This window comes from Salvelinus sp. IW2-2015, linkage group LG3 (assembly GCF_002910315.2).
Source record: "Salvelinus sp. IW2-2015 linkage group LG3, ASM291031v2, whole genome shotgun sequence".
Taxonomy (NCBI): Eukaryota; Metazoa; Chordata; class Actinopteri; order Salmoniformes; family Salmonidae; genus Salvelinus; species Salvelinus sp. IW2-2015.
The window spans coordinates 6,536,421-6,563,471 of NC_036840.1; the positions used below are offsets into that span (position 1 = coordinate 6,536,421).

The 27,051-nt window shown below is 46.1% G+C and overlaps 1 protein-coding gene across 1 annotated transcript in view; it reads right to left on the reverse strand.

The window, feature by feature from the left end:
* Nucleotides 1–12,300: 12,300 nt before the first annotated feature.
* Nucleotides 12,301–27,051, reverse strand: part of fbxo18 (F-box DNA helicase 1) — a 49,088-nt gene continuing 34,337 nt past the window's right edge. Inside the window, exons 21-22 of the mRNA XM_023967137.2 lie at nucleotides 21,176–21,310; nucleotides 12,301–12,762 (exon numbers count right to left, since the gene is read on the reverse strand). Of these exons, the coding sequence (XP_023822905.1) occupies nucleotides 12,595–12,762; nucleotides 21,176–21,310 (303 nt within the window). The 3' untranslated portion in view covers nucleotides 12,301–12,594. The remainder of the gene's footprint in view (nucleotides 12,763–21,175; nucleotides 21,311–27,051) is intronic.

The window sequence follows — 27,051 nt, forward strand, 5'->3', positions numbered from 1 at the left end:
TTGCAGAACTGAGGCAAAAGGGCAGTGTGTGTTACCACTCCCTCGAGAGCGGTTGTCTTTCTGGCTGCATCCAGAACCCAAATGTCCATATCTTTTCAGCCCAAAATTCTCCACCCATGGAGTGGAAAATGAACACATGTCTTACACCAGACCAAACACGATGTGTGTGTGTGTGTTTTGGGGGTGAGGGGGTGTATGGAGACATCCACCTACAATGTGCAGCCTACAGCGGGGGTTGGCGTCGGTGAGTCTGGACTGCTTGGACGAACACAGAGACGTTAGAGCGAGACAGCACTGCTAATTCGCACCGCCAGGACTCGACCCTGTACGTACAGGGAGCAGTGAGTCCCACAGCCTTAAACTCTGCACACAGCCTGTGGATGACAGACCAGACACGCACGCGACATTAAAGAGCAGGTTGCACTATATATTCACCACAAATCTAACAAAGTAAGATTGATGATATTCACCCAAAACGTATATATTTTAAAAATATAGATTTATATATATATGTAGCGAACCGCACGAGGCAGCTGTGTGTTTTAAAAAAAAAAAATATTAACACACAAATCAATACAGAAAGTACATGATGGGGGACATGTACTTTCTGGACAATTGAGCTAGGGGGTACAATATAATACCAAGGACCTTAAGGGTCATAGCATACACTTATAATTCTAACAGCTTTTTTGTTAGTAGAGTATTCTCATTGTCTTAAATACAGTTCAATTTCTTTTTGTAGGGTAAGAAAAATTAGATTTTTTGTTTGTTTCGAATTTACATTCGAATATGAAATTTGGCCAATGAATAAGTGAATTACATAAAAATGTTTCAGAATTATTCCTATCGTAGGTAAAGAATCCAACAGTACATCTCTCCACAATAGTGTTAAACCTTAATAAGAAAGTGTTCAATTATAAAATCAATGATGTTCTTGGCCAGTTTTCTTACATGAATACAATGTCAAAAAGATGCAACACTGTTTCTGGTAGGTCATTACAAAAGGTGCAATTTGAGTTGAGTGTTTTCTTAACCTCTTCATATAGTGATTGGCAGGATAATATTAATTAATCATTTTAAAAGGAACTTCCTTCATTTTGGTTAGAGTAGGTATGTGTGTGGAAACATCCAAACTTTTCCCAATAGATATTATTAATAAATCCATTCCATATAAGGCATGACATAAGGTAGATACAACATCCTGCTGAACAAGGTTCGTATCGCTCTGTTTGTTGAAAGGACCAAAAGAAGAAACAAATCTTTTCCTACTGATGAGTCAACAGGGTCACGGAAGGTAGGTTCAGAGGGTCAGGTCTTGACACTTCCTGATAATAAAGCAACACCTGAGGGAATGGAATCTAAAACAATGGCAAACTTTAGGTGTTACAGGGACCTTGTAAAGTGACTAAAGAATTCCTTATAACTAAGTAAAATACATCTCCATTTACTAGTTGCTTACCAATAGGATATTATTTCAGAACCAATATTCTAAAAAAAAGAAGTATTTTTATACAATATTCCCAATTATTCCATATATAAATATCTGTGTGATGAGAAAATGATGCTTATAAATTAAGGACTATGACAAGAAAACTTTCTGGCTTTTCTCAGCAGGTTTTCACTGGGACACTTTGTCAATAATTATATTGCAAACCAACATGAAAGTTAAGGCCACCAAAGATAGACGAAGACATGAGGAATAAATTCCACATAGAAGTGGTCTTCTTAGGAATTGTTTTATCCAATTGATCTTAAAAGCCACCATTCTCATAAGTGTTCAATACCAACAGTTTTCCTAATGGGTACGGTTTCTCCACAGAAGTTGAAAAGCATCTGGTCTATTCTCCTTGCTTATTTTACTGTCAAGATATAAGATAGAGCGCATATGATAGTCTAGAGATACCTTCAGCCTTGGTTATTAGGAACTCTACCTTCTTAAAGATAAAGTCCCTCTGTAGCCATTGATTTAGCTTCTTCTGGGGTTTTTTATAAGAGGGTTAAAAATGTTGTAAGCCTCTAGACCTCTGATCTTTGTAAATGGTTATGCCTAATATGTAAGTTCTTCTTTTACTGGAATACCATAATATGAAGGTGTCACACAATCTTTGACAGCCATGAGTTCACAATTATTATTGTTAAGATATAGACCAGACGCTTTGGAAAGGATTGTATCACATATGATCGATATGGGAATTTGGTTAGCATCTTCAGAAAAAATGTAGTATCGTCACCAGCTGGCTTATAATCATTTCTTTACGGCTATGGAAATACCTTGTACAGGAATACTATTATTTAAGAATTTGCAAGAGTTGGGTGATTAAGTAAACAAAGGTACGGAGAGAAGTGACAAACCTTGCTATTCCTCCTTTAATCAGAAATCTGAGGTGAGGTGCCATATTTCAATTTGATAGAGCTGTTGACATTTGCACAAAGTCTTTAATACCTTACAGAAAAAATCCCAAAGCCAAGTCTCTCAAGGAGTGGAGAGGAACTGCATGCTCTACTGTGTCAAATGCTTATAAAATCTAAAAATAATATGAAGCTATCCTCGGTTATTAGGTCTGAGTAGTCAAGTATGTCTAATACTAGTCTGACATAGGTTGAAATTGTTGTTCCTCATGAAGCCAGACTGTGTTTCATCATGATTTGCATCCAGGAACTTCTATTAATTATTTTTGCAAGTAGTAAGGCTAATATCTTATAGTATTATTAAGAAGACACATTGGAACGCCAGTTACGATGAGCAGCACTTATTTTTTAGGTTAGGTATCAGTGTTATTAACCCTGCCATTGGTAGGAGGGAGGAGATGTGTGTGTTATGTGGTTAGGCTATTAGTAGGTTGTGTTGTACTTACCAGTACCCAGTGTTCGCGGGGTCCGACATGCAATACACCTGCTATTCTGCCAATATGGGAATGCCTGGAATGTTTCTGATCTCTCTTTTGACGACATAGCAAGACTGTTACAGAGGACAGCTGTTTTCCATCTACGTAACATTGCAAAAATCAGAAAATTTCTGTCCAAAAATGATGGCATGAAAAAATGTATCCATGCTTTTGTTATTCTAGGTTAGACTACTGCCAATTGTCTACTTTCCGGCTACCCGGATAAAACACTAAATAACTTCAGTAGTGCTAAATACGGCTTGCTAATACCTGACTAGAACCAAAAAAATGATCATATTACTCCAGTGCTAGCCTCCCTAACATGGCTTCTGTTAAGGCAAGGGCTGTTTCAAGGTTTAACTGCATAACCTACAAAGCATTACATGGGCTTGCTCCTACCTATCTTCCGATTTGGTCCTGCCGTACATATCTACACGTACGCTACGGTCACAAGACCTCCTAATTGTCCTAGAATTCTAGCAAAACAGCTGGAGGCAGGGCTTTCTCCTATAGAGCTCATTTTTATGGACGGTCTGCCTACCCATGATGAGAACGCAGACTCGGTCTCAACTTTTCTTTTGTGTTTTAAATTTTACCCACTTTTTCTCCCAATTTCGTGGTATCAATTGTTAGTAATTACTATCTTGTCTCATGCTACGACTCACCGTACGGGCTCGGAGAAGACGAAGTCGAAAGCCATGCGTCCCTCCGAAACACAACCCAACCAAGCCGCACTGCTTCTACACAGCGCGCATCCACCCAGAGCCAGCCGCACAATGTGTCGGAGAAACACAGTGCACCTGGCGACCTTGGTTAGCGCGCACTGCGCCCAGCCGCCACACGGTCACTGGTGAGCGACTGAGACAAGGATATCCTACCGGCCAAACCCTCCTAACCCGGACGAACGCTAGGCCAATTGTGCGTCCACCCCACGGACCTCCCGTCGCGGCCGGCTGCGACAGAGCTGGGCGTGAACCCAGAGTCTCTGGTGGCACAGCTAGCGTGCGATGCAGTGCCCAGACCACCTGCGCCACCCGGAGGCCCCGACTCGGTCTCAACTTTTAAGTCTTTACTGAAGACTCATCTCTCAGTGGGTCATATGAATGAGTGTAGTCTGGCCCAGGAGTGTAAAGGTGAATGAAAGGCTCTGGAGCAATGAATCGCCCTTGCCTGTCTCGCCTGGCGGTTCCCCTCTCATCCACTGGGATTACTCTTGCTCTACCTATTACAGGGCAGATGTCACTGGCTTACTGGTGCTCTTTCTGCCGTCCTAGAGGGGTGCGTCACTGCTGAGTGGGTCTGAGTTCCACTGACGTGATCTTCCTGTCTGGGTTTGGCTCCCCCTTGGGGTTGTGCCGTGGCGGAGGTCTTTGTGGGCTATCACTCACGGACCCCTTGTTCAGGTGGTAAAGTTGGTGGTTGAAGTTTATCCTCTAGTTGGTGTGGGCGGCTGTGCTTGGCCAAAGTGGCGTGGGTTATAATCTCTTCTGTTTGCCCTGTCCGGGGGTATCATCGGATGGGGCCACAGTGTCCCGACTGACCTCCATGTCTAGGCCTACCAGTAATTTATTTTTATTTTATTATATTTTTTCACACTTTTTTAACCAGGTAGGCTAGTTTGAGAAAGTTTCATTTGCAACTGCGACCTGGCAAAGATAGAAGCATAGCAGTGTGAACAGACAACAACAAGAGGTTACACCTGGAGTAAACAATGAAACAAGTCATGTAACATAGGTGAAAAGAAAAAAATGAGATCTATATACATTGTGTGCAAACGGCATGAGGAGGTAAGGCAATAATATGCATTAGGAGCGAATTAATTAATTTGCAATTAACATCTGAGTGATAAATCATAATGATCATGTGCAAGTAGAGATACTGGTGTGCAAAAGAGCAGAAAGTAATATAAAAAACAGTAATGGGTATGGGGGTAAGGTAATTGGGTGGCTATATACCGGATGGACTATGTACAGCTGAGCGATGCGGTTGCTGCTCAGTAGCGAATGTTTAAAGTGTTATGCGGGAGTATAAAAGTCTCAACTCAGAAGATTTTTGCAAATTCGTGCTCCAGTCGCAGACTTAGCACAGAGAACTGGAAAGGAAAGGCGCAAATGAAGGTTTTTGGCTTTAGGGGATGATCAGTTGAAGATACACCTGCTGGAGCGCATGCTACAGGGTGGGTGTTGCCATTCGTGACCAGTGAACGAGAATAAGGCGGCACTCTTACATAGCATAGAGCTGTAGATGACCTGAGCAGTGGGTCTGACGACGAACAATGTAGGAGGCAGACGACTAGAGCAACAGGTCGGCAGTGGTGGTGGTATACAGAGTGTGTTTAGTAACAAACGGATGGCATAGTGATAAACTGCAATCCAGTTTGCTGAGTAGAGTAATTTGGGAAAGCTATTTTGTAGATGCGCATCGCCGACAAGTCGAGGATCGTGAGGATGAGTTCATGTTTCTATTGGGTAAGTGGCGGCGTGAGGTGAAGGAGGCTTTGTTGGAAATAGAAAGCGACTCTCAGTTTGATCTTTGGAATTGGGAGATGTTTGATATTTTAGAGTCTGGAAGAGAGTTTGCAGTCTAGTGACACACTAGGTATATAGTGACTGTCGGACATATTTAGGTCAGAACAACCAGGGTGGATGCTTAGTCGTGGACCATGGTGCGGGTGGGCAGCAGCGAACGGTTTGAAAGATAGCTTTGGTTTTCCTATGCGTTTAACGAGCAGTTGGGCCAGGAATGGAGTGTTGTATGGCATTGCAAGCTCGTATGGAGGTTAGATAGCACAGTGTCAAGGATAGGCAGATAGTATCAGAAATGGTGTCGTCTGCGTAGAGGTGGATCACGGGAACTCGCCCGCACTAGCAAGAGCAATCCATATTGATATAAGCAGGCAGAAAGAAGTCGACCTGACAATTCGAAAGCGTGTTGGTTATTTCCTCCATAGCAGACTGCCAAGAGGACCGGACACAATGCCCTCCGATTTACACAGCTGAACTCTGTCTGGCAAAGTAGTTGGGTTGAACCGGCAGGCAATCATTAGAAAACCGAGGGCTACTGAGGCTGCCGATAGAAATGGTGATGACAAGAGTTCGAAAGCTCTTGGCCAGGTGATGAGACGGTGCACAAGTACTGTCTTTTTATCGTGGCGGTTAGGATATTCGAATTTAGATAGCTTGACGTGCTGAGGTGCACCCGTGACCAGGCTCGGAAACCGATTGCCACAGCGGTAGAAGGTAACGGTGGGAAAATTCGAGATGTCAGGTGATCTGTTTGGTTTGATCTTGGCTTTCGAATGACCTTAAGATAGGCTATGGGCAGAGAGGGATATATGGTTTGTAAGTTTGGGTCAGGGTGTCTCCCCTTTTGAAGAGGGGGAATGACCGCGGCAGCTTTCCAATCAACTTGGGGATCTCAGATGAATACGAAGGAGAGGTTGAACAGGCTGGTATTAGGGGCTGCGAACAATGCGGGGACAGTTTCAGAAATAGAGGGTCAGATTATCAAGCCCAGTTGATTTGTATGGGTCAGGTTTTTGCAGCTCTTTCAGAACATCTGCTATCTGGATGGGTAAGGAGAAGCTGGGGAAGGCTTGGGCGAGTAGCAGCGGGGGGGCGGAGCTGTTGGCCTAAGGTTGAGTAGCCAGGGGAAGGCATGGCCAGCCCGTTGAGAAATGCTTGTGAAGGTTTTCGGATTATCAACGAATTTAACATCTGTGGTGACCGGTTAACCTAGCTCAGTGCAGTGGGCAGCTGGGGGAGGTGCTCTTGTTCACCATTGACTTGTACAGTGTCCCAGAACATTTTGGAGTTAGAGCTACAGGAGGCAAATTTCTGCTTGAAAAAGCTGGCCTTTGCTTTCCTGACTGACTGCGTTATTGGTTCCCTGACACCTTAACAGTTGCATCGCGGGGACTATTCGATCTATTGCAGTTCACTACAGGACTGTTTTTGTGCTGGTCGAGGGCAGGTCCAGGTCGGAGTGAACAAGGCTAATAATCTGTTTCTTAGTTCTGCAAATTTTTGAACGGAGCATGCTTGTCTAAGAATGTGAGGAAGTTGACTTTTAAAGAAGACCAGGCATCCTCAACTGACGGGATGAGGTTCAATATCCTTCCAGGATAAACCGGCCAAGGTCGATTGAAAGGCCTGCTCGCAACAGAAGTGTTTTAAGGGGCAGTTTGACAGTGATGAGGGTGGTCGTTTGAACCGTGGACCCCGTAAGCGGTATACAGGCAAATGAGGCCGTGATCGCTGAGATCCCTGATGAAGACAGCAGAGGTATTTGTTAGGTGCAAGTTGGTAGGATAATGTCGTTATGGGGTGCCATGGTTTTTACGGATTTAGGGTTGTACCGGTGGGGTTCCTTGATGATTGTGGTGAGATGCGCAGTAGTGTGTCGGGGGGCTTAGGGTCAGTTTGTTTATATCTGGAGTACTTCTCCTGTCTTATCCGATGTCCCTGTGTGAATTTAAGTTATGCTCTCTCCATTCTCTCTTTCTTTCTCCTCGGAGGACTGAGCTCTAGGAACCCTGCCTCAAGGACTACCCTGGCATGATGACTCCTTGCCTTGTCCCCAAGCCACCTTGGCCGTGCGCTGCTGCTTCCAGTTTTCAACTGTTCTGCCTGCGGCTATGGAACCCTGACCTTTCACCGGAGCGTGCTACCTGTCCCCAGACCTGCTGTTTTCAACTCTCTAGAGACAGGCAGGAGAGGTAGAAGATACTCTTAATGAATCGGCTATGAAAAGCCAACTGACAATTTACTCCTGAGGTGGCTGACTGCCCTGCACCTCGGACAACTAGCTGGTGATTAATTATTATTTGACCATGCCTGGTCATTTATAGAACAATTTGAACACCTTGGCCATGTTTCTGTTTAAGCTTCACCCCCGGCACAGCCCAGATAGAAAGGACTGGCCACCCCAATAGCCTGGTTCCTCTCTAGGTTTCTTCCTAGTTTTGGCTTTCTAGGAGTTGTTCCTAGCACCATCTCTAACACCTGCATTGCTTGCTGTTTGGGGTTTTAGCTGGGTTTTCTGTAACATGCAACTTTGAATATCAGCTGATGTAAGAAGGGCTATAGTAAAATACATTTGATTTTGATATCTGATGACCGCCATCCTGGTGGTTGCGGAGTGGTGTGGAGGGGGGTTGGCAGGGGAATGGAAGCATTGGAAGTTAAGACCGGGTTAGCCATTGTTCTTCCTGTCTTACGTCTGGTCTTCACAAGAGAAGGTCGACGGTTGCTTTGTGGGGTATCTTTCATTTATTTGCGTGGCTACAGCCAAAGCAGTAAAGTCTGTGAAAGTTGGGTTAAGTACGTCAATTTCGTAAGACGCAATCCTCTGTCTGGACAATTGTTCCTTATGAAAATCTAGTCCGGTTTACAATATATATATACACAACACACACCCCACTATTTTCTCCATTTGAATTACATTGATCAAAAGCTCATACCAACAATATATTGGCATCTTGATGTCACGAAATGAACAGCCTGGTGGTGGCGGCAGTGAACGTACAAACCCTGTTTAACCGGCAATGTCCGTTGCGAAATGCGAGAGATGGGAAGAAGCGCGTTTCGTGGTAAATACGGCGGTAGATTGGGCAACGGGAACACCTGGCGTTTCAGTTCCATATGCGGGGCCTCAATTCCCTAAACCGATGCCTACAACAGTGAAGAGTGATAAAAACAATGCTAGCCAGCTAAGTGACCGGGCCAATCGCAAAACAAACTGGCCACTTACACGTATATAGCATGGTGTTTGGGGATGGAATAAGCTCGCTAACGTTAATCTAGCAAGCAAGCTACAACAACTCCAAACAGAATACTGCAGTTTTTACAGAAACACTTATTTCGTCAAATACCAATCTGATAAATGTAAATTTGTTTATTTCAAGGTATGAACCTAATTTTTGCTGAACTGCCCGACCTTTAATTTCCCTCGATATACCTGCAGGATTCATGGTGCTAATGAATTGTGTTTGCATTATACCTAGATATTGGACTGCTGCTAGTGGTAGCACTCAGGTTAGCATGTGGATAGCTATAATACCATATGCCAACAGAGTATTTTAACGTGTTTGGGTTAAAGAACGTTCAATATCTACTGTGATGGATGAAGTTTATCTTGATTTTTGTTTAAGTAGGAGAAATACTGATGTGCGGTGAACTGCTTATGAAGTTACTGTGTATTCAAGGCTCGCTAGTGGGGTAAATCAGGGGTGTAAAAGGAGCTAATGCTAAAAGCTGTATTTCTTTTTTATTTAAAATAGTGTAAGAAATTAGATTTAGATACTGGGAACTTAGTTTAACAAAGCTTCTCAACACTAAGCTATACTTTGACACAACATGCACCATGCCGCCCACTATACTTTCCCACACTTGTACCTTAATAATACCATCAGACCACACAACATCTCCTCCCCATGGGACAGGCCCCTGTAATAACAAACGGACAGCATTTGCTCGAGGAATGAAGACATAAGACAAAGAACTGTGATTAAGAGCCCATGGAACGTCGACATCAGACCCGGACAGGACTTACCCACGACCCAGATCGACAATCGGAAGGCACGACTAACAAGATCTACCTACTTTTACTTGTTTGCATATATAATCAGCACAAACTGTTTAGAGCTGCTCTTTTTCCATACCGAGTCAGACAGAAGGGGCTGTGCTGCAACGATTGCTAAAGATATTTTTTACCTGTGAATAAACTGCCTTATTATACAAATATCCACCCTCGTCCTATGTCTCAACTTGATCTCCTGTCTCCAGTAAAGCGATTTTATCAACAATAGGGCAAAGTTTAAGAAACAAATTTTATTTACAATGACGGCCTACCAAGGGGAACCAGTGCCTTGTATCAAGAAGGGCAGAACGGACAGCAGTTTTTACCTTGTCAGCTCGGGATTCGAGCACAAACATTTTCGGTCACCTTGCCAACACTCACTAAACACTAGGCTACCTGCCCACCCCTGTATAAGTGACATTTTGTATTTTAGCTGAGTGACCACTCATCCGATATGAATTTCAGTCTTCACCCGTCTTGTGCACATGGTGGGCTTCACTCCTCGTGTAGGTGCTGCCTGGGTCGTATGGATCACTTGCAGGTCAAAGTAAAATATATCAATTCTCCCAAAATAGAAATAGTAACAAGTGATGTCTGTATTGGGACTTGTTTGAAGAGTGAACAAAATCAGAATGTTTGAATAGCAACTCTAATTCTGCAATCTTCCTTTACACAAACTGATCTAATCAGAACCAAATAAGGCATAGTAGTCATGGAACACCATGGATATTTTACCGGCATGTTTACACACTTCAGAAAATCTACTTTAGACCTAGAAATATGAAGTAGGTGGACAAAGTAAACAACATAGTGGGTCACTTTCAGTGACAACTAAGAGCGATGAAGCGTGAGGCTAACTCCTTTGTTTTGGTCCCATACCTACCCGCTCTAAGAGCAAAAATTGAACCATGCGAAGATGCTGTGTGTGAAGGTGTGAGAGCGAAGTCTTGCATCTTGCTTAACGCAACGTAATTTTGCTGAGTCAACCTTCAAAAGGCCCAGTGCAGCCGTTCTTATATATCATTTCTGGGTAACAATTAAGTCCTTTTCTGTCATAGTTTTACATAAAATGGTCACAAAGAAAAATAGATTTTTAGCAAAAAAATATTTTTCAAGGCAAGAATGTTGCTGTCTGAGTAGGGAGGGAAGGGCACCAAAGCGGTGCATTAACCACAGAGTGGATCAATCCCCAGAGCGGAGTGGTCTAATGGGAGGGATGTGTAATCTGAAAAGTAGCTGTTATTAGCCGAGAGGTTTGGAACTCTATTTGTTATTATATTAATGTATACGGCCTGGTGATGTTACCAGGCAAGCCAAAACTCCACCCGGGAAAGTGACATTATGAACAAAAGTCACAGTAGCAATCTTTCCCCATTGAAAGCAGTGCAGCCAAGCCTGAATTCAAGCAATATGGATACACTTAGTTTAAATTTGGATTATAGCTCCTGTCCAAATGTTGTGAATCATATACTCATTGGTCAGTTTATTAGGTACACCACCTCGTTCACAAAAATGGTTCACTCCTACAGACAGTGAGATGAGTGGCCTTGGCTTGCTACATAAAACAGTTAGACAGTCATTGCGGCAGTTACGATTGAATGTTAGAATATGAAAAACGAGTGACCTAAGAGACTGAGCGTATACCAGTATCTCAGAAACAAGAAGCGGCTTTAGTAGGCACGCAATCACCAACAGTGGACAATTGAGTGGGGAAACATCACCTGGTCTGACGAATCCAGGTTCCTGTTGTGTCATGCTTATGGCTGAGTCAGGATTTGGCATAAGCAGCATGTGTCCATGGCCCCATAGTGCCTGGTATCAACAGTACAGGCTGGTGGCGGTGGTATAATGGTGTGGGGAATGTTTTCCTTGCACACGTTTGCTCACTTGGTATCAAAGGACCTATGTTTCCACGCCCCAAATAATTTAGGCTGTTCTGGAGACAAAGGGGGGRCCGACCAGGTACTAGATGGGTGTACCTAATAAACTAAGTGTATATTCATGTCATAGTCACCAGTCAACTCCATTACAATCAAAGGTTACTTAAACTTCAACKAGTGAATGCTAGCTCTTCTACCASTCTGTTTTAATMAGTTTTTGCATGCTAATAGAACACTTTTATATTTTAAAGGGGTATGCAGTAGGTTGATAACAATATCACCAAAGTATGTTGCATTGGACATTTCAAACAACATTCCCAGCTAATGAGAAAACATGGCATTTATTTTAGAGAATGAACAAGATTGGACTAGGCAACTTTAGGAATAATTTGAATGGGTGTCAATGGCAGATTGAGGAATTTTTTAATCCGTAKCCCAGTACGACCCACGTTAACATAGTGGGCCAGGAAATAACACTGACTTTAAAAAATTGCCACTTTTACAGTGTTAACTGTAAAATATCAGCTGTTGTACAATCTGATTACAAACACAGGAAAACAATGTAGACATGAAACATAGCGGTATTGATCCTCTCAAACACAGACACAGGTCTCATTCCAAAAGGCACCTATTCCTTATATGGTAGTTTGCACTTTATATTGCATCCCAAATTAACCACAAATACTTGTCTTTACCATTTCCATTAGAGTATTGGCAACTGTGTCTTTATGGAAACAATGGACTTGACTTATGATGATGCTTATGTTGTTAACCTCAAAGTACTTAAACTGAAGACAAATGTTTCTTTTGTTATAATTTTAAAAGACATCACAAATAAAAACAGATTTTAAAAAGTAAAGTAGAAAATGAGACGTACTTAAAGACAGGACTGAACTTGTGCATTTTCTTCGCAGCAAAATATAACCACTAAAAAACAAGACATATAGATTTCACAATGGCATTGTGCCCCAAACATTTATCCAAATCAGCAAGCAACACCTTTAGACTAACAGAGATCATGGGGGGCAGCTCTAGGCCAATCATCATCAAGGGTACCACATTGGCTGAGTAACTCTGTTCCACACTGTTASCTTCTGGTCCATAATTGGCTAGTTCAAATGCCTATTTCGCAGACTGATTTTTTCCCCAAGACAACATCAGTGGAGAGGTTCATGTCTCATGTTGTGTGGGTGTGTTTTCAGAACAGCTCAAGCAGCATGTTGAGTGTGTGAGTACGTGAGCGTGTCCCCTCAGAAGAGAGCCATCAGCAAAGCGTAGTTGATGGGCAGGTTCAGGCGCTCCTCCGTCACTGGCAGGACCTTGAGCAGTTCTGGGGAGGCTAGGAGACTGGCCGTGGGGCCGATACGCTGCAACACACACGCCCCACACATAGGACCTCCATCGTCTGCACTATCCATCTACAACACACAGAGAGTCAGTCAGTCACACACAATGTCACACCCTGATCTGTTTGAGTTGAGTTTATTTTACAGGGACAGTGCACATTAATCAACGTTTCAGTAAAAGTGCCAGTTTTAGCCAGCTGGCTATTTTTCAACCGCAGTCCCTGGGCAGGTTATTAAAAACAATTACAATATAGACAATCATTGAGCAGTGAGCACACACAGAGCAACATAGGACAAGCAACGTAGCATACAGACAGAGCAAACATAGAACAAAAAGCAGCAAGACAAAATTCATAAAAGCAACAAGTGTTTCCACACCTCACAAGCTACAGACGACAACATGGAAAGCGGCAACACACAGCTAGGGATTATGTTCACAAATCTGATTGACCTTTAGCCATGTCTTCATGCATTTTGTGAAAGTGCGATATGTGGTGCAGTTATGTGTGTCTGATGGCAGTGTATTCCAGACATGGGAAGCTCTCACAGAGAAAGCGGATTTACTAAAGGTGCTTTTCTTAAGGGAACTATACAGTCACCTCTCATGGCAGACCTTGTGGATCTGCTGCCATATGTTTGGGTTTTCTGTTTAACAAAAATACTGAGTGGGGGGGAGCCAGGCCATTTAGGATCTTGAATACAAGACATGCGTCAGTGTATTGCACAAGATTTTCCCAACTCAGGAGCTCATGCTTTCTGAGGATGTAACAGTGATGATGGCTATTGGGCTTCCTATCAAGCACTTTGAGAGCCTGTTTGTAGACCAACTGAATAGGTTTTAACGTTGTACAGCAAGCTTGGGCCCAACTAGTCAAGCAGTGTGTTAAGTGGGGGAGTATCATAGATTTGAAGTACAGTTTTGCTACCTCTGTAGTCAAACAATTTCGTATAAATCGGAAATTAGCTAGGTTGAATTTGGTTATCTGAATTCCCTTTTTCACCTGCTTTTTAAAAGAGAGGTTGGAATCAAGTATGATGCCAAGGTACTTAAAATCAGATACCACCTGGAGCTTCTACCCTGATACACAGACATCTGGCTCAGTAGCATCTGTTGCCCTCTTTGTGAAGAACATGCAAACAGTTTTTTTTACATTGAGATGCAAACACGAGTCACTGAGACACTTTGTAACCTGGACCATTACAGTAGTGAGTTCTTGTGCAGCTTGTTGTTTGCTCTTTGCATGCACATATATCACTGTATCATCTGCATACATTTGAACTTCAGACCCAGTACAGACAGAAGGCAGATCATTAATGTACAGGCTGAACAGGAGGGGCCCTAGTATTGACCCTTGGGGCACGCCCACATCATAGCTAAGAGTGGGCGACAGCTCATGCTCACTCTGACACACTGAGTTTTGCCTTCAAGGTATGATTTCATCCATCTCAAGGCATCGGGGGAAAAGTTGAACTTGGACAATTTTGTGATGAGAATCTCATGGTTAACAGTATCAAAAGTCTTCCTTAGGTCCAGAATCACAGCCTCAACAACGCCCCCTTTGTCCATCTTGGACTTCACATTTTCCAGAAGATAGCAGTTGGCCGTTTCTGTGGAGTGTTTCGCTCTGAAGCCAAACTGCATGGAGTGTAATGTGAAGGGGCTGTTGTTGAGGTGGCAATCAGTTCTGCTACACACTTTTCAACAACCTTTGACACCACAGGTAGTATACTAATGGGCCTGTAGTTACTCACGTCAGCAGGGTCGCCTGATTTAAAGATGTCCGTTATTATGGCCGATTTCCATACCTTGGAAACCCCCCAAGACCAATAGATGTGTGGGTGACCTTAGTAATGGGGCCAATGAGTGACTTTTGTAGTTTTTAAGAAAAGGTAGAGCCCAGCCCAAACACATCTTTGGCTTTAGAGTTCTTTAGTGAGCTAATCACCTTGTTCACCTTTGACTCAGAAACCTCCCTTATGATGAAGACAGGTTGAGCGTCATTCACTAGCACTGAGCCCAAGAAACCAGTGGAGGGGTTCTGTGTCAGTACCCTGACAGAGTCAATAAAGTAGGAATTGAAGGCTATTGCCATTTCGACTGCATCCTGTGTTAGATTGTTATTCACCAAGATTTCTAGTCTTTTTGCAGTGTTACTATGGTCTTTCCCTGTTAACTTTTTTAGATTCTCCCAGATCAATTTAGAATTTCTCTTTGCTTCACCAATTATGTTAATAGAAAAGTTTGCCTTGGCCTGTCTGATTTCTTTCATCACCTTATTTCTCAACATGGTAAACCTACACCTGTCATGCTCTAATTTGGATGTTAGGGCTATTTTTWGAGCGTWATCTCYTTCTTTCATCAATTTCCAGATTTCTCCATTTAGCCAAGGAAGAGTGCTCTTTTMGCCAGGTTTGGATTTGATTTTCTTCAGGAAACAATTTATTGTAGTCTGGATTGTGGATAGAAAAACCTGACTATCAGCTTCCATGTCTGTATAGGACAAGAGATCATTCCAGTTAATTCCCTTAATTGRGTTTTCAAAATAGTTTAATTCACTCTTAGGTATTCTTAGTTGATCCGGCTTTCTAACAGTAGAGAGGTTAAACCTGCTCTTAGACAGCTTTCTGGCTATAAGTGTCAGATTATGATCAGATAGCCCAGTAACCATATTGAATGATTTAGTCACTCTCTCTGGTTTATTACTGAACACCAAATCAATCTGTGTTTTAGAGCAACAAGTCACCCTGGTTGGCCCTTTAACTAGCTGTGTAAGGTAAAAGGTATTAGTGATCCGTTTGAGGGTTTTCCTACAAGACATGTCTTCATAATTAATATTAAAATCTCCCATTATGATGACCTCTTTCCCAAAATCACATTCCCTAAGCATGTTATTAAACTGATCAAAAAACACACTTTTGGTGGAAGGTGGCCTATACATACCAAAAATGGTAAAAGACATTTGGGGAGACAGTGTAACGTTCAGGCCAATACATTCTAGTTCATTATCACATGACCATTCAATTTGTTTACATCGGATATGTTCTTTAATGTAAATCATCACACCCCCTCCTCCTTCAATCCTGTCTCTCCTGAAAACATTGTAGCCAGGCACAATCAAAGCAGCATATGGAGAGTTTTTAAGGAGCCATATCTCTGAGAGGCAGAGGAAGTCAAGGTTGGAGTCTAAGTAAATGTTGAATTTGATCACTTTTTGGAATGACACAACAAATGTTCAAGTGCCCCCCCTAGTAGTCCCTTGGGCTTAGCTCGTGGGTCCCAGATGACTTGAGAGTGATTGACACATTGAAAAAAGTTAAATTTTCGGTGTTTTCTGGAGGCTGGGTTTAGGCCGTTTTGTTTCGTTTTGATTAGGGGCAGTTCGGTAGCGCAATTAACAATCCCTCCCACCTGCACTGTGCGCGGGAACTAATTAAAACAGCTTGCGTACCAGAAGCAGAATCAGGGATCGCATATAGCGACTTGGGTATGTTTGAAGAGTCAAAATCTATCCTGGAGCCGGGTGAGTCGAGAGAAACCATGGGACCATAGCACTCACCCACTTCCACAGCGGCGACGATCAGTGGACGAGCGACGATCAGTGGACGAGGCCATCCACCGCTTTCCACTCCGGTGATTATCGCTGGCTCGTTGATGTTAGGCCCAGGATTGAGTTGCACATCCCCGGAGAGTAGGAGGGTAGTGAACAGGTAGTTTAAAAGTTTCCGATAAATGTTGGACTTGTGTTTGTTACGCCTAAGCGGTTCAGTGGAATAGGGAGCGAGGTAGACTTGGCCATTATTCAGAACATTATGGTATGCTGTGGTACTGTCCACTCCCGTGGAACCAATGTGTTTGGTGTTGATATTCTCCGGTAGTAGACTAATTGTGTCATCCCAGCAAGGACGCACTGAGATATCAGTAGAGCAGCTACATAACTGACAATCATGGCAAAGTACTGGAGATAAAACACATAATTGCGCTTTAACTTCTTGCATGAGTTACTTAGCTGCGGTCGGCGTACACTGATGTTTTAGATAAAATAACAGCATTTGTATGAGAAGCGGCACCTGCCGCACCACCCCGTCTTCCGTCCGCCATTATCCTGTTAATTGACATCGTGTTGCAGCCAATTGTCAAAAGCACTGGCACCGAGTAAGCACCCGAAATCTTGGGAAGATTTGCATTGTCTGGTCAGAGGACAATAGGATTGTTCCTTTCGATAAYGTCACAAAGGAAGTCAAAGGTGTGCACGGTTTCACCTGTCTTTGTGATTGTCTCCAACCCCCCTCTTCAGGTGTCGCCCATCTTCCCCTGTGTATTTACACCTGTGTTCTGTCTGTTGCCAGTTCGTCTTAAGTCTACCAGCGTTTTTTGTCTCAGCTCCTGCTTTTCCCAGTCTCTCTTTTTCTCACCCTCCTGGTTTTGACCCTTGCCTGTCCTGTCTCTGAGCCCGKCTGCCTGACCACTTTGCCTGATCCTGAGCCTGCCGTCCTGTACCTTTGCCCCACTACTCTGCTAATTAAACCCCTGCCTGCCTTGACATGTTGTTTGCCTGCCCTGTTGCTGTAATTAAAATTGTTACTTCGACACAGTCTGCATCTGGGTCTTACCRTCAAACCTGATAGTACAAACGGGCACTGACTGAAGCAGCAGACCTGGGCCAGCTGCGCGACACCATCTCCTCCCAAGGAGCCACCAGCGGAAGGCACGAGGAACTGCTTCAAGGCCTTATGGAGGGGGTTCAAACGTTGCCTGAATGCCATGACCGGGCATTGGACATTTTGCTGGAGCAATTCCGCGGGTTGTTTGGGAGGCAACCTACCACGGTGGTAACCCCACAGACCCTCAGTAACCCAGCTGCTAGCAGCGCCGTCTCATCGGTCACTCCACCTTCTCTGGAGCCCCGCTTACCTCCCCCGGAACGCTTCAATGGAGAGCCGAGCACCTGTCAGACGTTTCTAGCTCAGTGTGCCCTCATTTTCGAGCTTCAGCCCTCCTCCTTCCCCTCGGATCGCTCCAAGATAGCCAGCCTATCACGCGGATGTCCGGGAGGGCTCTTACCTGGGCTACTGCTGTATGGGAACAACAGCCGGCCATATGCGTTAGTCTGGAGGGGTTCATGGGGGAGGTGAAGAAGGTTTTTGAAGCCCCATTCTCTGGGAGAGAAGCTGCGCAGGACTCCCGCAGTGTGGCAGACTATGCGGTGGATTTCCGAACGTTGGCAGCGGAGAGTGCTTGGAACTAGGAAGCACTGTTTGATATGTTCCTGCATGTCTTCTCGGAGGAGGTCAAGGACGAACATGCAGCTCAGAAGTTACCTACGGATCTTGATTCCCTCATCACTTTGACCATACGAATCGATTGGCGACTACGGGAACGACGGAGGGAGAGGAAATTCAACTTCGCTCGCACGTCCAGGGATTTCAATTTGCCTCCGAGTCATCCCGGAAGTCCCCGACGATTCRGTTGCCGAAAGAACCCGAGGCTTCCCGACCTTCCCCGAAAGTCGCCGAAGARGGCTGAGGGACCGCTTCCCGATCCTATGCAACTAGGTAGAGCTGGGGTATCGCCTGCGGAACGGCAATACACACGAAGAATTGTCTATATTGCAGGACACTTGTCATATTGTGTTCTCTTGTCCTTTAAAAAGACCAGGCACACTGGTAGGAGCGGTACTCTGGTGGGCCATATAGAGAAACTTTCCTGCTTCCTTGGCTCGCCACCTTGTTAATGCCATTCTGCTGTGGGAAACCAGTCTAAATCTCTCCAGGACCTCATTGACTCTGGTGCCGATGAAAGTTTTTTGGACGCTACCTACTTCAGAGCTGAACATCCCCTCAACATTCCCATGGACGTTAGAGCGCTGGTCGGGCGCGCTATAGGCTGGGTCACTCATATTACCACTACCATCAACCTACGGGTGTCAGGGAATCACAGCGAGACTATTCAATTCCTGCTCATCYAGTCTCCTCAGATTCCCGTGGTATTGGGATTCTCCTGGCTCCAGCGACACAATCCCCTCATGAACTMGTCGACTGGTGCCATCYTGGGCTGGAGCCGTTTCTGCCACGCCCAGTGTCTGAAGTCAGCGCAACCTGCCCCGGGATGTTTTCCTGGGGGCTCMGACGGTGCCCCGGACCTCTCCGCCATTCCCGCYGAGTACCAGGACCTTCAGGAGGTGTTCAACAAGGCCCGGGCCACTTCGCTTCCACTGCACCGACCATATGACTGCGGGATTGACCTCCTTAGCACTACTCCGCCCCAGAGACGACTGTACTCACTGTCGTGACCGGAGACCAAAGCTATGGACACCTACATTGGGGACTCCCTAGCTGCAGGATTTATTGCGTCATTCGTCCTCTCCCGCCGGCACAGGGTTCTTCTTTGTGGAGAAGAAGGAAAAGACCCTGCACCCGTGCATCGACTACCGGGGACTCAATGACATAACGGTAAAGAACCGCTACCCGCTACCACTCATCTCCTCAGCCTTCGAGCCTCTCCAGGGTGCCACCATGTTTTCCAAGCTGGATCTATGGAACGCCTATCACCTCGTGCGGAGGGGGATGAGTGGAAGACCACCAGCAACACGGCCAGCGGCCACMATGAGTATTTGGTCATGCCATTTGGCCTCACCAACACCCCTGCTGTGTTCCAGGCTCAGGTAAATGATGTTCTCCGCGACATGTTGAACCGGTTCGTCTTCGTCTACATTGATGACATCGTCTTCTCACGCTCCCCCCAAAAACATGTGCTCTACGTCTGACAGGTTCTTCAACGCCTCCTGGAGAACCAGCTGTTTGTTAAGGCAGAGAAGTGAGGGTTCCATCGCTCCACCATCCCCTTTCTGGGGCACATCATCTCTGCTGGGAGTGTCCAGATGGATCCCGGGAAGGTGAACGGTGGTGGATTGGCCCCAGATAACCAGATGTTCTTGCCTGCCACCCGGGCTCCTGCCGGACCCTGGCTTTTGGAGGCCCACCATGGTCCCTGACGTCTCCGCATTTGCACAAAACAAGACTCGGACAAGCTCCGGCTGGTCTCCTCCAACCTCTGCCTGTCCTTCACGTCCCTGGTCCCACATCTCCCTGGACTTTGTCACGGGTCATCCCCCATCTGATGGCATCACTGCCATCCTGACTGTGTTGGATCGGTTTTCCAAAGCCGCCCACTTCATTCCTCTCCCTAAACTACCCTCTGCCAAGGAAACGGCACAGCTCATGGTGCAGCACGTCTTCCGGATCCATGGACACCGGTCGACATGGTGTCTGACCGGGGCCCTCAGTTCTCATCTCGGTTCTGGAAGGCGTTCTGCACCCTCATTGGGTCATTGGCCAGCCTGTCCTCCGGATTCCACCCCAAGTCCAACAGCCAGACGGAGCGAGCCAACCAGGATCTGGAGACTACTATACGCTGCCTGGTCTCCGCCAACGCCACCTCCTGGAGCCAGCAGCTGGGGTGGGTCGGATACGCCTGCAACACCTTTCCCTGGAATCAGCCCCCGCTTTTCCCCAAACAGCAGGAAGAGGTCATCATTCCCTCTGCCCTGATGTTAGTCCGCCACTGTCGTCGTACCTGGAAGAGAGCCCGGTCGGCCCTCAAGACCACCTCCAGGTATCGACGTCAAGCAGATCACCATTGGACCACGGCTCCCCGGTAATCGTCTCAAGGTATGGCTATCCACCCGGGATGTGCCCCTCCGGGCAGAATCCCGCAAACTCTCCCCCCGGTTTATAGGGCCATTTCCCATCTCCAAAATGATTATCCCCTCTGCTGTTTGTCTTCTGTTGCCCCGTACCCTTCATATACATCCCACCTTTCATGTGTCCAGAGTTAAACCCATGTCTCACAGCCCTTTGTCTCCTGTTTCCATCTTTCCCATTATCCCCTGTGTATTTATACCTGTGTTCTCTGTTCGTCTTGTTTGTCAAGTCCACCAGCGTTTGTCTCATCTCCTGCTTTTCCCCAGTCTCTTTTTCTCGCCCTCCTGGTTTTGACCCTTGCCTGACCCATCTGAGCCCGCCTGCCTGACAATTCTGCCTGCCGTACTGTAACTTTGCCCCAACTCTGGATTACCGACCTGTGCCTGACACGACTATGAAGTCTTGTACCTTTACCCCACTACTCGACCCCTGCCTGCCTTGACCTGTCGTTTGCCTGCCCTGTGCTGTAATAGACAGGAGTTCACCATCTCAACTACAACTGCTGTATGTACTAAATCCCTTTCATGACTTAACATTCACTGCCTCAGCACAGCTCAGGCACACTAAATGTAATAGTGATAACATGATTTCCCCGTAGGGGCCCTCTGACCGACTGACTAGCTGACCGACGGACAGTTGGCTAACAGGTCTAACTGGTTAGCTGTTAGTGGAATGTGGGCAATTTTTCTAGACCTCCTGCACCCACACCTGTCTGAAATGATCAGGTCTGGTTGAGAGACATTGCAAATCAGAATGTGGTAMGGAGGAGGAAGCGGGGCCTTACGTATTGGAGTGGCAGCTTGCACATGGCGAGGGGCCAGTCGGGCATGATGTGGTTATGACACTCCCGCACGGAGCAGCAGGGTGGCTGGCCCTCGGTCAGCAGGGCGCTGGTCAACTCTGTCCTCAGGAAGTACTCCTGGGGAACAACAGGAATTTAAAGGGTTAACCATGGGAGGAGTTAGCCTGGTTCCGTATTCACAAAGAGTCTCAGAGCAGGAGTGCTGATCTAGGATCAGTTTTGCCTTTTAGATCACAAGGAAAATAATTATATGGACAGGTGGATCTGGCCCAAGATCAGCACTCCTGCTCTGAGAAGCTTTTTGAGCCTTGGTCCCATACTGTAGTGCTTCCTACTCTCCAATCACTGTCAAGCCATACACACAGAGGGTTGGCTAACAACACAGACTAGACCACCAGGCTATGGGAGGAGGCTTTCACAGAACACAAATTCAATTGGAACACATTCACTTGCATGATGAATCCTTAGGATATCGTAGCTCGCAATCACTAATGAAGAGTTTAAGAAACATCCAACTCAAAATTGCACCTTTTGTAATGACCACCCAGAAACAGTGTGCATCTTTTTTGAACATTGATTCATGTAAGAAAACTGGCAGACATCATAATATAAATGAACACTTTTATTAAGTGAACACTATGTGGAGAGATGTACTGCTGGATCTCTACCCTACGATGGAATAATCTGAAAACATTTTATGTAATCATATATCATTTGGCCAAATTCATATTCGATATTAAATTCGAAACAAACAAAAAATCCTAATTCTTACCCTACAACAAAGAAATTGAACTGTATTTTAAGACAATGAAATACTCTACTAACAAAAAAGCTGTTAGAAATTATAAGGTATGTATGACCCTTTAAGGCCCTGGTAACTGTGATATAGTACCCACCCTAACCCGCTCGCCCAATATGTCCAGGAGAGTCTATACTTTTTGTGCCCGAGAAGTCATGTACGGTATCGAGACTATTGATACTTTGTAATAAAATAAACAACCACACTAGGCTATGCTGCGCAGCTCAGCCTAGAGCTGAGTACGTCAATGACTAATATACGTAAATAGTAGAATCCAGCAACGATAAACTCTCACGCTCTAGCTTCAAAAATGAATAACGTTTTGGTGAAAACTACACACGCCACTAAGCGCTTTCCGATGTAGACCGTCCCAGTGGTTGCTCTGACATCAGAAGTGGTCATTCCCAAAGCTCTGTGCTACTCTTCATGAATGTGGACGATCGGCCGTATGTCTGCTCTAGCTCCAATCCACAGGCTGGTGCAAGGTAACGCTGTGGGACTTCCCGCGTCAGCCCCTGGGCGAAGGGGGGATTCGGAAGTGGCGCTGGACCGACCACCAGGAAGCGGCACAAGGCCAAGCGCAGCCACGAGCTGTAGATCTCGCTCTACTGGTCAGCATTCGTGCGCCTCACCTAACACCAAGCCTGCGTGTCCCAGGAATCAGAGTAAACTGAATGTTCATCACCGGCGACGTGCCCGAAGTATGACCAGAGATTCGTGCAGTCATGACTCATCCCGATCGCACTACAATGACACCAACCTCGCTGCTGTCATCGGACTTGGCTCAGGGTGCAGTCCCTCCATACCACCAACAACCACTCAATACCGTGCTCCTAACGTCTGCATCGGTTCTTCCCAAAACACCGCCTCACCTCGAACACCACACACGCATCAGTACATTGTCGTGTTAAGGGCAGAGAGAGGGAGGGGTCCTTATGTGGACTAGACTCTGACTGTCCATTTTCCACCCAGGTGTGAGAATGGAATGAAGAAGAATCATGGACATTTGTCGATGCAGCCAGAAAACACCGCCTCGAGGTAAGTGGTACACACATCACTGCCCCTTGCCTCAGTTCTGCAATTCCTATATAGACAGTTGAATAGTAGTGTACCTATGTGGACATTGTTTTTTTGTTAGACCAGTATCCTGCCTTGGCTTCTCTCAATGCTCATTGTTTTAAATTAGGTTGGGTCTTTTGTGTCAATAGGTTAGCTACACTCTGCATAATACCTCACGCTCTGTCTGCGTGTTGCACATTAAATATCTGTGCGGGACGTCCCCACAACTTCGGATCTCTCCGGAGATTCTGCGAACCAGGGGAGTCAGGACAGCTTTTGGATCCCCATGCATACAAGTACCAGCACCAGCACTAGCCTGGCGGCTACACCTTGGCGACAGAGGACGTCTACAAAAACAGAGGTATACCGATACAGTTCCGCAAGTGGCAAACTCTCTCTCAGTGAGGCACCAACCAGAGTAAAGTACACACACTCCGGAGCGATCTCGCCCCTTGAGCTGGTGCGTACAAAACAAAACCCTACGACTGCGCGAGCACAGGAGCCGACGACGCTGGTCTCAAAACAACACCCACGCGCTGTTCACTATCAACACCATCTACCACCTACATACTGGTGCCAAACCTCCACCATGCGCCTGGACTGTACAGAGAGACATGACACGAGAGCTACGGATATCACCCGACATCTGATGCATCACTGCACATCCACCCATAGACTACATGAACAATCGAGATGGCTACATGGATGCGGCTTTTCCAAAGCCGCCCACTCCAACACTACCTACTCGCCCAAACCTAACCTCGTGAGCACGCAAGCACACACACAGACCGTGCTATGCGCTAGCTGGACGGTACCAATTCGTCTTTCACTGGAGAGACCATCATCAATCCTCACTTTGTATCAACGCGCGCCTGCTGTACCATGTGTGTGTTCATGACTCCTTAGATTGTAGCCCGCAGGTACATGCTCCAATCATCAGTTCAGAGGAAGGCGTTCTGCACCACTCAATCTGGAGTCGATTTGCCCACACGGCTGTTCCTTGATCACGAGATTGACTCATCCTGCGACAGCTAAGCGATGCGCCTTCACGCAGCGCCGCAGAACCCGAACGCCATACCCAGAAGGACATTTCCAGCTGGCATCACCGATGTATCGCTAAGGTGTGCAACATCTTCAGATCAATCAACCTATCCAATACCCAACCTCTGTCTTAGTCTACCGAGCGCCAAAGCACTGTTTGCGTCCACCGGTCCATCCGCTGAGAGCCACAGACAGCTGGGGGTGGGATCGCGGCAATAACGCCCAAGCAATATGGGTCTAACTTTGTCACTATGGAAATCTAACACCCTCTCACCGGATCTTTATAGTCACCAATGCTTCTATACAGCGAGTGGGAAGGAGCCGTCTCATACTTGCGCTTTCTCTGCGCCCTGACGTGTTAGTACCCTAGTACATCCCACGCGAGCCACAACTTGTCGACTCGCGTAACTCGGCTGTGGAAGGAGAGCCCGGCGTGCACCTCAGTACCCGATCGCCAAGGATGCATCCGACTCGTCGACAAGCACACCAGGATACAAAGCATATCTAGCACACAATCCGTCGCTCCGATAACTACCTGGCTGGGTGAAGCGCGCTGATCCTCAACTAGTAATGGGTCGCGGTTAATGGCCGATCCCGGCGGATCTAGTACCAACCTGGCGGAAAGGAGTGAAATGGACACAGATGACTAGAAATCCCATCGCTAAACCCATGTTGCAAAATCCACTCCTCCAGCGCCAATTGTTATTAATGAGGCTCGTCCCCCATCTCCAAACATGATTATACCCCTCTGCTGTTTTGTCTTCCTGTGCCCCCAGCAAACCTCCTCTGCGCAACTGACCCCCCTCCACTACACTCATCCCTCTCAACTTCCTTCTTATTTCGCTACTCCACCTTCTCCTACCCTCGGACATCCACTCTAACACACTCCCTCGCTCTACTAACTTCCACTGTCTCCCAGTCGTCTATCTGTCCTTTCTTGTATTCATTTCTCAAACACTTGTCTCAGCACGTACCTCGTTCATCTCATTAGCCATGACACGCAACCGATGTTTGTGGAAATTCGAGTACTGCTGTCAGCACGAGCCTCAATTCTCTATGAGGAACCATGTACACTTGACCGATGTTCTAGAAACAGGACCTTTGCCTCTACCCACCGTCCTTCCCAGACTACTTTATGTCTCCCATAATAGGTACACTTACATGATGTGTATAATTATAGGCCTACTGTGTTCGTTCTGGATGCTCGTGAATGTGGAACATGAAATATGTCGTCTCTTTAGATCTATAGAGCTCTGATGTTTGTCATCATAGGTATGTAAACACCCAGCGTTGCTCTCCCATCTCAACCTTACTAACTCAGTCCTCCTTTTTCATCAACTGTGCCATACTGTCCACATTGAGACTTATACAGGAAGTGTCTTGGCTAATTTAGAACCCACTTTATATCGACCTTTGTATAACACAATGCATAGAGCATGCCAGAGCCTTGCATACTGATGGCAAGTAATCTCTGTTCCTGTCTGGTTCACTTGGAGCCACTCCTATTAGCCCACAACCTTCTGGATCGAGATTTAAACGGAAGTGGGGCACCAGGTCCTCGTCGCCTGAAACAACGAATAGATGGAGATGCTGTCAGAGTTACTTTCTACAAGAAACCACATACTTCTTCCCCGAAAGAGCTCTGAACGAAGGCCGAGTGGCCGATACCGAAAGCTTCACTGTCAAATATCGGTCGCCTATGCCCTAATCCCAGTTAGGACAGCTTCCGTTGGTGTTCGCGCTGCCCGTGCTGTTTACCTATCCATACGACAGGAAGAGTGTTGCAGCTTAATTTCATCCTAAACATCAAACAACAACTGCTCGTATGTCTGTAAATCCCCTTCATGACTTAACTTTCACTGCCTCCAGCACAGCCTCAGGCACACTAAGATCTGTATATCAAGGGAGAATAAGTGGTGACAAGCTGAGTACCAATTTGAAGCAGGATATTTCTTGTGGTAATATCCGTAGGTGCACCATTCACTTGCAGAGCCTCGATTCCCTTTGGGTTGGAACACATTTAATGGGCACGGACAAATGAGCCTGCAACCTAGGTCCACCACCTCGTGCAGAAGTGAATGTGTCCAGATTGATTGTGTCTGTGCAGAACCACAGGCCTTGGCCAACCTCAGGTCTAACTGGTTAGACATACCTGTTACGGCCTTGGTGTCGGTAATGTGGTCTGTTGTCCAAAATGTTTCTCTCAAGAAGACTCCCTGACCTGTGTGTATGGCCTTGACAGTGATTCTGGAGAGTAGGAACACTACAGTGTGGACCGCGTTAAGCGGCCAAAAAGCTTCTCAACGCAGGAGGACCCGAGGAACTCGCGCGCGCCAGAACCCACCTGTCCACAATATTATCTTTCCCCCCTTTGTGACTAAAAGGCAAAACTACCTGGATCAGCCTCCCCCAAGATCAGCGTGTCTGAAATGTCAGCACGATTTCTGGTTGACGCTAAGACGCTTGCACTGAGACTCTTTGGTGAACTATAATCAGCGGGAATGTGGTATGGCAGGAGGGGAAGACGTAGGGGCCCCTTACGTATTGGAGTGGCAGCTTGCACATGGCGAGGGGCCAGTCGGGCATATGTGGTTATGCACACCCGCACGGAGCAGCAGGGTGGCTGGCCCTCGGTCAGCGGGCGCTGGTCAACTCTGTCCTCAGGAAGTACTCCTGGGAAAACAGACAGTGTGTTAACCATGGGAGGAGTTAGCCTGGTCCCGTATTCACAAAGAGTCTCAGAGCAGGAGTGCTGATCTAGGATCAGTTTTGCCTTTAGATCACAAGGAAAATAATTATATGGACAGGTGGATCTGGCCCAAGATCAGCCACTCCTGCTCTGAGAAGCTTTTTGAGCCTTGGTCCCATACTGTAGGTGCCTTACTCTCCAATCACTGTCAAGCCATACACAGAGGGTTGGCTAACAACACAGACTAGACCACCAGGCTATGGGAGGAGG